Genomic DNA, 12,500 nt, shown 5'->3' with positions numbered 1-12,500 from the left:
AGGAGCAGCGGCGTATCTCTTCATACTTTCAATAGAAACAAAGAAGATAAAAGCAATACCAACCTGAGATCCGGTGAGAATGATTGGTTTGCCAAGGTTATGACAAATAAAAGACAGTGCTGATGCAGTATAGGCCATTGTGTCAGTACCATGAAGCACAACAAAACCATCAAAATTGTCATATTCTTTCTGTTGTAATTTAAAGAAAAAAAAAATACATTAATATAATTCACTGCAACAAATGTCACGGGTGATTTATAATAATCAGCAAAACAGTAAAAACAAGTGAAGCATGCATGGTCCCCCGAGAGTGCACAGTGAAGGAGGCATAAAAAAATGACTAAGTTCAACATTGAGTCCCAAAAATGGAGTGTTTTATTAGCCCTAAAAGAGCCCCTGGGGCACACCCAAGAGTTATCACAAACTATAGACAAACAAAATTATATAGAAATCAGTTAGTTACAACGTTTCAGGAAGTTTTATAAAAATCCAAAGCATCAATTTTTTTAATAAGCACAAAAGTGTCAATTTTAGCCATTTTAATCCGAAAGACACCCGCAGGGGGGCAACCAGAGTATTCCCGGAAAATCCATTCAGTAAAAAACAGAACGCCTCTATAACAAAAAGTTTTATCTGATTATTTGTAATAAAAATAGAATTTCCAATTACAAAAAACAGTTTGATTTTTTTGTGTTAATAATTTTTAAAAAATGGAGAATACAGATTATTACCCCATCCCCACCCGAAAAAAATCCTTCCTAAGATATAATGAGTGACTATTTTTACATAAAAATCGCTATAAAAACCATTCATTTCTGATTTCACAATCAAAAGTTGTAACCAAGTATACTTTTCTCTTTGATCGTCTATTTTGATGAATTATTTTTGAAAGAAAAGAAATATTTCTTGCTAGTAGTGCAGTTTGTGACCCATGCTGAAAACAACTTTTTGACTGCATATTCCGGCAGTTTATATAAACTGCCGGAATATGCTAAAATTCTTGGCTGATCAGTTTGCAGCAGATGGCAATTGTCAATCAATCTCAGATTGAATAAAGCGTAAAAATCAACAAGTTGAGAAAATTAATTAAAGCGATCATGAATATTCAATTGAGTTGGGACAGAAGATTCAGTCTCTGAAAACTGCTGGGTCCTTGAGCCTCACTTTCTTTCTCATTTTGAGTCGAAACTTTTTTATGGAGGGACTTTCTTCTCCTCTCACCGTTGCCTCTGCTCGAGCAAAAGCACTGTCGCCTATCTGTCCAAATTCGGTCTTTTATTCCACTCAAATCTCGGAAATTCTCACGGTTAGTCTCACCCTTTTCCCCATAAAACCAACCATGCTTATTGCTTCTTCTTCTTCTTCCTCTCCTAACCCCTTTGAATTGACAGCAAACAGAACAGACTTTCTGTCTTTTGGAGGTGAGTGCATTAGAAGAATTACTACTACGGTCTCCAGAAGGAATTGTTGAATTCTGTCAGGAGAGAAAACTTGTAACCCCGCCCCCCCCCCCAAAAAAAAGTTGCAGAACATGTCAACCGATGTGCAAGATTACAAAACGAAATGCAATAACAAGTATATTTGCCAATGCACAAATGCCAAATGCAGTGTTTGGACATCAATATGAACTGAAACTTTTTTTGCCAGATAAAAGTCAGAGTTTTTTGTGTTTGAAAGTCAACAAGGATATGAAGGGCTAGTTGTGTCAAATCATGTATCGAGTGTCTAGTTGTGTACTGAGAGCTGACTGCGTCTGGCCGTGTATTAAAGGGTGGTTGTGTATGGCCATGTATCAAGGGCTGGCTGTGTTTGGCCATGTATCAAGGGCTGGCTGTGACTGGCTGTGTATCGGCAACTGGTTGTGTCTAGCCATGTATGGAGGGAAGTTGCGTCTGTTTGTATATGGAGGGCTGGCTGTGTGTCAAGGAGTGGCTGTATCTGGCCATGTGTCGATTGTTAGCTGTGTTTGGCCATTTGCCCAGGGTTAGCTCTGTCTGGCTATATATGTGTCACGTGTTTAGCAGCAAAGAAAACGTGTCAAAGTCAAGTCGTGCTAATAACATGAATTTCGTGGGCGTTCTGGCAATTTCGTTTTTCTTTTTAGATTACAATAAGTTTTGTTATTTCAAAATTTATCTCGTTATATTCACATAACTGATTTTAAAAAATGGTTTTGAATGTTTCATTTTTAATGGTCGGTTATTTCAGGCTTAAAAGATATCAAAAGCTAAATATATGTATCCTGATCTGATTGGAAATCGTCCCCGATTAGTGATAACATAAACCCTTTTTTGTTTGTATTTTTAAGCTTGAAATAAACAATCACTTAAAAAGAAAAATTCGACCGCCATTTTTTTTTTTTTTTTGACAAAATCGGTTAAGTTAAAGTAACAAACCAAATTTTGAAATAGAAAAACTTACTCGTATTCTTTGGATTCATCAGTCTATGGTTCTCATCTTGCGTGTAATTTTCACAAAGTTTCAGTCGATATAACCTCCGACCTCTTTCAGGTGTATATTGTTAAACTCAGAAATTTGGATAGAATTTTTGAATAAATAGTGATATTTATAACTAGAAATAATTAGGTTTAAGACTCCCAAAATTTGTACTAGAACTGTCTGCAAGGATCCATGGCGCAGTAGTTAAAGTATTTGGAAAAATCAATTGTAAAAGTGATATTCTCCTAAAGGTTTAAGGCTTAATTTTCAGTGTGGGCAACTGAAAAATACAACTGCAAATTACTTGAATTATCGCCCTTGTAAATCTTTAAAAATGAAAACAAAAAAATTGTCCTTCAAAGTGTAAAACTAACAGATCGATATAATGTTATATTTTATATCATTTGGTGACAATTTTTTTTTTCTGTTTCTTTTTCTCTCCCTTTGTTTCTTGTTAACTATACTGCACAATCAAACTTGCTAATGTCTATAATGCAATAGAAGAAACAAAAGACTGGAAAAAAAAAAAAGAAAACGTGAAATGTATTGTGCGAAAAGACAATCTCTTGTGTCTTGGTAGTGCTACATTGGAAAGGAAAGGAAGAGGACAGTGGTGGAGGAAAGGGCAGAGGAGAAAGGAAGCCAACAACAAATTACTAAAATGAACTAACAAACTTCAAATTTCAATTATTGGAATCTTTTGAGATGAGTAATTTGTATATTTTTTTTATTTGCAGACTGTTATCCTCATCTTTGTAGTTGTAGTTGTTGTTTCACCATGTTTCGGCCAACTTATCCTCTGGCCTTCATCAGGTGGTTAACCACGATGGGAAAGGAATGCTTAGTCTCTCAACTGTATCCTAAGTAATTATTGCCTTCCATAGTTGTTGTCATATCACCATGTTTTGGCCAACTAATCCTCTGGCCAACTTTGGGTAGGATTGAAACCGATATCTTCAGACAATGCTCACCTGGAACCATAGAGATTCAACACTTCTATCCACTGCACCACGGGCGATCAAAATTGGATTTTTGGTTTTATAAATCCAGGTTTTTTGTTCTTATCTGGTCTTCCATAGTCGGTACATACCGAATGGTATATTCTTTTTTTATTGGAATTATTTGAGATGAGTAATTTGTATAATTTATTTGAGATGAGTAATTTGTATAATTTATTTGAGATGAATAATTTGTATAATTTATTTGAGATGAGTAATTTGTATAATTTATTTGAGATGAGTAATTTGTATAATTTATTTGGGATGAGTAATTTGTATAATTTATTTGGGATGAGTAATTTGTATAATTTATTTGGGATGAGTAATTTGTATAATTTATTTGAGATGAGTAATTTGTATAATTTATTTGAGATGAGTAATTTGTATAAATTATTTGGGATGAGTAATTTGTATAATTTATTTGGGATGAGTAATTTGTATAATTTATTTGAGATGAGTAATTTGTATAATTTATTTGAGATGAGTAATTTGTATAATTTATTTGAGATGAGTAATTTGTATAATTTATTTGAGATGAGTAATTTGTATAATTTATTTGGGATGAGTAATTTGTATAATTTATTTGAGATGAGTAATTTGTATAATTTATTTGAGATGAGTAATTTGTATAATTTATTTGGGATGAGTAATTTGTATAATTTATTTGAGATGAGTAATTTGTATAATTTATTTGAGATGAGTAATTTGTATAATTTATTTGTGATGAGTAATTTGTATAATTTATTTGGGATGAGTAATTTGTATAATTTATTTGAGATGAGTAATTTGTATAATTTATTTGGGATGAGTAATTTGTATAATTTATTTGAGATGAGTAATTTGTATAATTTATTTGAGATGAGTAATTTGTATAATTTATTTGAGATGAGTAATTTGTATAATTTATTTGAGATGAGTAATTTGTATAATTTATTTGGGATGAGTAATTTGTATAATTTATTTGAGATGAGTAATTTGTATAATTTATTTGAGATGAGTAATTTGTATAATTTATTTGAGATGAGTAATTTGTATAATTTATTTGAGATGAGTAATTTGTATAATTTATTTGAGATGAATAATTTGTATAATTTATTTGAGATGAGTAATTTGTATAATTTATTTGAGATGAGTAATTTGTATAATTTATTTGAGATGAGTAATTTGTATAATTTATTTGAGATGAGTAATTTGTATAATTTATTTATTTGCTGACTGTTATTCTCATCTTCATAGTTGTTGTTTCATGACGTTTCGGCCAACTATTGCTCTGGCCTTCGTCAGATAGTTAATCATGAGGGGAATGAAATGTTTAGTCTCTTAACTGTATCCTCAGTAATTTATTGCCTTTCATAGGTGTTGTCGTCTCACCAATATTCAAATTTCCAAATAAAATCACAAAACCAAAACTAAAAGGTCAAATGAAACGGAAAATTGGGATGAATTGTTTTCAATCTTTGGATAATAAATTTGATTTAGATGTGAATTGATAACGATTCAGCTGAGCTCATGTGTCAAATAATGAAAGGTTTCAGCTCAAAATGCTCAAGACAACAAATTTTGGACAAACACATTTATATAAATACTAGCAGGCTACCCGGCGTTGCCCCATTGTAAAATACGTTTAAATATGATATTTTAATTTATGTAGATTTCATATTTATTATTATAGGGCCAATTCTCTATCGATTATTATATTGTACCCAATATATAGTAGTTATTTCAAAAGTTAAAACAAAAATATGATTTGAGTGCCATCAGCTTAAATCGAAACCAAAATATTTAGCTCTCTAACTGTATTTGCTACCATATGACCTAAGGACACATGGATATCAAAACTTTTAAAAATTAATCCAATTAAACATATAAATGTATATTTGGACATGCTTGGAAGATACAAATTAAGCCGACTTATGTGCCATGCAAAGTTCCAATTTTTTAGATTTTACTCCTGCTAGTTACATTTTCCATCTCAAAACCAAATAAAACTTGTAACACAGGTCCAAATATCCCACAAATCAAGTTTCAAGTCCATAGACCAAAATTTTTTTTTTCTTTTTCTCATGGTCACCTCTTACAAAGCATATCGCCACTTGGACATAAGGGGCTACTATTTGGGGTCATGTCTAGGAAAGATTAACAAGATATTTGTTTATGTTACATTTAAACTTCTGCATATCAGTACAGCCAGGGAAGCAGGCAGCAGGAAGGGAATTCCAAAGTCTAGCTGTTCAAGGGAAGAAACTGTTAGGATAGAAAGGTTTCTGGCATTTAGGGACATCAACAGTAAAGAGGTGAGATCTTATTGCAAAGCGGGTTTGTCAGGGATATGTATGTTGAGGGGGTACAAGTGCAACGAGTTCATCAGAACACATTCCATTAAGATATTTGTAAAACAAGCACAGAGATGCAACATTGCGGCGATGGGACAGGGGCTGGAGCTTAGTTGATAAAGTGGAACCAACTAGATTGACAACTCTTTTTTGAACTTTATGTAAAAGGGAGAGACTAGTGGTAGATGCACCAGTCCAAATGTGGAAACAATACTCCATGCATGGCGAATGGTGGTCTTGTAGAGGTACAAGATACTCTCAGGTGTGAGTAGTCTTCTAGCTCCATAGAGGGATCCCCACCTTCTTTGCAGCAGCCTTTGCAATGTCCTCTATGTATTTGTTCCAGTTCATATTGCCTGCAAATGTTAGGCTGAGGAGTTTGAAGGTGGAATTCTCAGGTAGGGTGTTATTTGTCATGGATATAGGCGGTTGGAGAGGCGTCTTGCAATTGTTAAAGGAGAGCAGAGAGACTGTTCCACATACAAAGTCAGTTATATATATATATATATATATATATATATATATATATATATATATATATATATATATATATATTGTAACGGTTTTGGGTCTAACCCAGGGGTTTGACGTGTGTTGGGATCTCAGATTGGAATCCCGTGTGTCGATAGCCCAGAGTTAGGAATCTCAAGTGAAATTCTCCTTCCAAATGCAAGTTGTAAAATAAAAAAATATATAAAAATATGCAGCGTGCCGGTTATGACGATATTACAACCAAATGGCACTTGCCAAGGTTCGAACCAGCATTATCGTCATGAAACACCTTAACGACATTCACAGTTAATAATTAGAATAAGGCAATAAGAACGACGATGACACAATCGGGTATGAACATACTAAAAATACATTTATTTACATGAGTGTAATACACGTGAATGCAAAAAAAAAAATAATAAAACAACAATAATGCAAATGGGGGTACAGACAACATTATGAGTCGAGATGGGGGGGGGGGGCGATAAGAAAGTTTGTTCATGGGGCTATATTGTCTCTTTCACCCTCCTTTTCTTTTTTTTTTTTTTTGAATGAAAAGAAAAATTTAGTCGCAGTTATTATTTAGAATCAGACAGTCACATATTTCTTCTTTCATTGCACACGGCAAAAAGTCAATTTATACACAACATGAATGATATTTTAGCATAGAGACATGGGAGCGGATTGGGCGGATTGGAGTGAATGAAAATTGATAAATACTCAGCTTCTTGATAATTGTCCGGTTCCAACGAGCATCGTTAACACAAATGTCTTTTCTTCTTCATCACCGTTTTCTTTTTTTTTTTTTTATTCCTGATTCCTGACGAGTGATTGTTAGCATAAGATTCTCCATTGGAGGGACATTCATCTCCAAGAATAACATTCGGCCAAGGTATATCCAAGCTTTGAGTTGGTTTCCCTTTTCGGTCCGATGGTGATCCGCCGATCCGAGTTGAATGAACTATATCTCACCTATGCGTCTTTCTATGCTGGTGCTAACCCCATTTTCTTTGGGGCACTCATTTTTAACCAGTGTTCCCCTGGTCGTTCGTAGCCCAACTAAATTTCCCGCTCAAGTTTTTTTATTTCCACGTGTTCCCTTCTGAGATGGGTGGGTTGGGGTTTATGTCTGGTTTACATCCGTTATGTTTGCCATCTTGTCGAAAGGCGGTGGAGATGAGGCGGGGGATCTTGTCTCTGTGATTTCCTTTGTGTGGGTGGATGGAGGGAGAGGGAGGTTGGGGATGGGGTGTCTGCTTGACTAATACATACATTTATCATGACATGAAAGGAAGAGGGGGGGTTATAGTTTTTTTCTTATAACAATATATATATATATATAGCATGTCACGAGGCGATAAAAAAACCCAATAAAGTGCTCGATCGTGGATATGAGAGCTGAAGATACAATATTTATTATGACACTATATATACATATTTCAAGGTCATACCAGCGGTTTCATTGCGCTGAATCAACCATAAGAGGGTGGAAAGAGTCAGCACAAATTCATCAATGGCTGTTGATGGGCAGAAATTAGAAACTCATAGTATTAATGCTAGTGTCCTTCAAGGTTTCATCCTGGGCCCAACTCTCTTCTTGATTTCATCAATGATCTCCCAAATCACATTCTTAAATCATTCGTAGACATTTATGCAAATGACACCACAATCTATGGCAACACTTCAAAGGCCAGCAATGACTAAGATCTTTCTGATTTTCTCTCTTCTGACCTTGAGAACGTGATACAATGGGGTAAAAGGTGGCTGGTTAATTTTAATATTCGAAAACCAAGCTTATCTCCTTTCATCATAATCGCTCTGATCCCATCACAATTGAAATGAATGGCTCTCGTTTTGGGGAAGCTCCATGTCTTGACAAGCTTCTGGGATTGGCCTTTTCTCTTTCCTGCAATCTCTTTCCCACAGAAGAAACGTTGCGAGCATGTCTGCTCTATCATTATTTTCATGGCAAGTGCTTGACTGAAATTCAATCCATGGTTCCTCTTACCAAACTTTCACAAAAAACACTCGATTAGCTACAACCACTATATACGATTTCCCACACTCTCTATCTGTGCCGAAATCCAAATGCAGATTCCATGGAGAAAACTTCTTTCCCAGAACTGCCTGCCTATGGAACACTGTTCAGCTGTCCTGCTTCCCAGTTGAATACAACATGGTAGCCTTCAAATCCAATGTAAACAAGTTCTTGTTGAGCCATTCTCATAAATAATCAAATTCTTCCCAATTTACACCATTAACGATTACTACACTTTACATTCATTAACACTTATCCTCGAGTGGCTTTTTGGTGAATAGTGACTCCCAAGTAAAAAAAAAACAAAAAAACAAAGACGAATCAAATAACATTAATTCATGGGATTATTTTTTTTGCAAATTGTAAAGATTTTCTTGCAAGAAATTTTTTAAGTAAAAAAGGGGAGAGACCAATTCAAAATTAAAGACACCAATTCAAAATTAAAAAATAAAGAGTCCCAATGTAAATCTAGAATTTAATATTCCACAAACAAAGCTTCTTTCTTAGAATTTCACGTCTATGGAACTCTCTTCAGATTGCCTGCTTTCCATCTCACTACAATCTGATTGTCTTCAAGTCCAACGTAAACAAGTTCTTGATGAACCATCTCCTTGAGTTATCCAATTTACAAAATTCCCACTACTTATGTTTACTATGGTATAATCACATTAACTAATGTATACCCATTAACCCTTATCCTCGAGTGTCCTCCGGGCCTTAATAAGTAGTGATTCCTGTGTTAAAAAAAAAGGCAAACGAAAATACTAAAATATGACACAGCGATTTAGTTTTGTAAGATGGAGCTTTTAAGAGAAAATCAGCAAAATTTTACTTGTTATGTGTGATAAATTACGGCACAGCAAATGTACGACAAAGCATGACATTCGAGCAACCTGGGATTCTCATGCCAAGAACAAGAAAAAGTAACCAATTTAAATTTAGACAGCTTGGAATGCTGTTTTTTTTTTTTTTTTTCACTAAGAATCGCTGTAAAAAACTATTTATTTGTAAAAATGTTTGCTTTTATTTTTTCGGGTTAACAGGCGAAGATTTGGGAGAATAAAATAATTTGTTCATATGTTTACTTTTCATTATCAATTTTTTAATGCACTTTTACCATTAAAAAAAGAACTTTTACCATTAAAAAAAGACACTTACTATCAAAAAACATCAATGATTTAAAAAAGAGTAAACAAATACTTGTTTTCTATTTTAAGTTTTATGTTTGACTTGATATTATTTAAGTCTGAAAAAAAAACTTATTTATTTTTTACAAATTTTTAGCAGAAACAACAAAAAAAAAGCAGGAGCAATTTGTCGTGCCTTAATTTGTCGTGAATACATTTGTCGTGCCTAACTATCACGAATAAAGAATCAGCAGGAGTAGTTATCGTACTTTGTCGTACATTTGTCGTGCTTTAATTTCACATACGTAAATAGTAAAACGTAAAATTTGTTAATATGATTTTAATGTGGCTTTTTGAGTTCAACCTAAGCTAGTCACCGGGGGGGGGGGGCTTATGTGCTTAGGAACTGTTTTCAGGTTAGGTCATTTCGGATGTAGAACCACAAGAAAAAATAATAGATTCTAACACACTAAGCTTCTGTTAAATCATGAATGATAAGGAACTCATAAAACAAGTCTCATCTTTAATATTTTTTGAAAACAACACTTAATCACCATGTATAAACTTAGTGGTAATTGTCTGTATTTTATATATATATATATATATATATATATATATATATATATATATATATATATATATTGTTATTGTTGTTTTTTCAAGCGATACATATGGTTAATATTGGCTCCGCCTCGAAGCTCATTTTTTTTTTTTTTTTTTAATTAAAAAATTTTTTTTTTAATTTTTAGGAATATATATATATATATATATATATATATATATATATATATATATATATATATATATATATATATATAACTTAGTGATGGCGACCCAATAAACTATAGTAACCAATACATTGTATGGATTACTATAGTTTATTGGGTCGCTATCATTAAGTAACGTTTATAAGCGAAGATTTTTATGTATCTAAGAAACGACTCAAGAAAAATCGAGTAAAAAAAAAAAATGGAGGTCGAATATTATATTGAAAAGTTAAATAATTTGCCAATGCAAGAAATGCATTATATTCAAAGATAAAAACCAATAAAGAGCAAGGTGTACCTTTAATCATATTCAAATAAACATTATTTTAATGTCACTACACAATTAAAATCATTTTTTATTTCAATTGGTTATGACAATAAACAACCAACTCTCATCAGGCAACAGTAAAATAAAATTTTTGTTATCCTTCTTTCAAAAAGTCATATTTTTAAAAGAAAAAGAACCTTTTTCTATCGCCCGCATCTATCATCGGTTGGTTATTGTTATAACCAACTGAATCGAAACATGATAGTAATTGTGTAGCAACATTAAAATAATGCTTATTTGAATAAGGAATTAAATTTAAACTTTATTATTACAAAGAATGCAAATTGAAAAACTTAAAATTTTCCTTAATCCGTGAAGTTTCAAAAATGGCTGTTATCCCAGAGGAAAGTAGTTAACAAAATAATATTCATAGACAAATTATAATTTTGCTGGTTAGCAAAGTGTGTGTGTGTGTGTGTGTGTGTGTGTGTGTGTGTGTGTGTGTGTGTGTGTGTGTGTGTGTGTGTTTTTTAAAGTCTTTGAAGCAGTTTTTATTTCAATTTAATTTTTTTGTTAAAATTCCATCTGGTTACACCCAAAATTCAACCTGTCTGCCGGATGGATTTTCCGAAATCACCAAAGATTGATCGATAGGTTTTTCGTCTTTTTTGTATGAAACAAAAAACAAATAAACAGACAACAACAAAAAACAGCAACAACAAACAAATAAATAAACAACAAATAGCTGTTACAAACGTAATAAAATTTACTTTTTTGCTGAATTAAAATGAAAAACTGACGAAAAGAATAAGTTATTTGACTTCGGTTATTTCGGGGAAACTTGAGTCAGCAATGTTGAAATATAACTCTAACCAAATGTAAATTTCAACATTGCTGACCCAACAATGACTCATCTCTCTCTCTCTCTCTCTCTCTCTCTCTCTCTCTCTCTCTCTCTCACACACACACACACACACACACACACACACACACACACACACACACACACACACACACACAATGTACGTTCATAGATAGAAAAGTAACTTTTATTGAATTTGGTAACAGCTATTTTTTGTATAGTTGTTTGTTTTCTTTTTTTCACCAAAAAAAGACGAAAAATCCACCTTTGCTGATTTCGGGAAACCCATTCGGCAGCCATGTTGAAATTTAGCTGTAACCAGATAGTATTTAAACAAACAATTAAATTGAAATATAAACAACTTCAAAGAATTAAAAATGCAACAAAATATACGAGTATGGGGAGAAAAGTAATTTTTGTTGTGTTTGGTAACAATTATTTGTTGAATTTTTTTCATCCCTTTTTCCTTAAACTATACTGCATAATCGCCTAAAACCACTATCAATAATTTCCCACACTCTTTATCTGTGCCTAAACCTAAATATGGACTCCATGAACAATGCTTCTTTCTTAGAACTGCACGCCTGTTGAACTCTCTTCCGATTGCCTGCTTTCCAACTGACTATAATCTGATTGTCTTCAAGTCCAACGTAAACAAATTCTTGATGAACAGCCCCCCCCCTAAGTAATCCAATTTACAAAATTCCCACTACTTATGTTTACTACGCTATAATCACGTTGACTAGTGTATACCCATTAAGCCTTATCCTCGAGTGGCCTCCAGGCCTTGATAAGTGGTGATGCCCGTGAAAAAAAAAATAACTGTACAAAGCATCACACTAAGAGATGGTAGTATTTTGACAGTCGACGTGCATTTAGTTTTCTTGTCTAGAAAGTATGGTGGGAGGGTGCAGAAAAAGGGATCAGCTAAACAAACTAGTGAGTGATAGGAGATCTAGGAGATAGTTAACAGTGAAAGATTTATTCTGCAAAATGCGGGGGAAAATGTTTGATAACGATAATGACAAGTGTAAGTACTTACAAGGAGTGTCACATTCCGAAGAGTTCAAACTGGTGCCGGCAGGCAGTAAGTTTTCAGGAAAAAAAAATGGCTGACCCTCAAAGATGAAAAGAGCCAATGTAGAAATATTCATGTGTAATATTTATAATCAGTTA

The 12,500-nt window shown here is 33.3% G+C and overlaps 1 protein-coding gene across 1 annotated transcript in view; it reads right to left on the bottom strand.

The window, feature by feature from the left end:
* Positions 1-12,500, bottom strand: part of LOC145260607 (L-asparaginase-like) — a 170,751-nt gene that overhangs the window by 69,884 nt on the left and 88,367 nt on the right. The window contains exon 4 of the mRNA XM_080118902.1: positions 64-189. Coding sequence (XP_079975028.1) covers positions 64-189 — 126 coding nt within the window. The remainder of the gene's footprint in view (positions 1-63; positions 190-12,500) is intronic.

Source organism: Euprymna scolopes, chromosome 36 (genome assembly GCF_053919585.1).
Source record: "Euprymna scolopes isolate OS-2025 chromosome 36, ASM5391958v1, whole genome shotgun sequence".
NCBI classification, from domain to species: domain Eukaryota; kingdom Metazoa; phylum Mollusca; class Cephalopoda; order Sepiida; family Sepiolidae; genus Euprymna; species Euprymna scolopes.
This window is presented reverse-complemented; position numbering and strand designations above follow the sequence as displayed.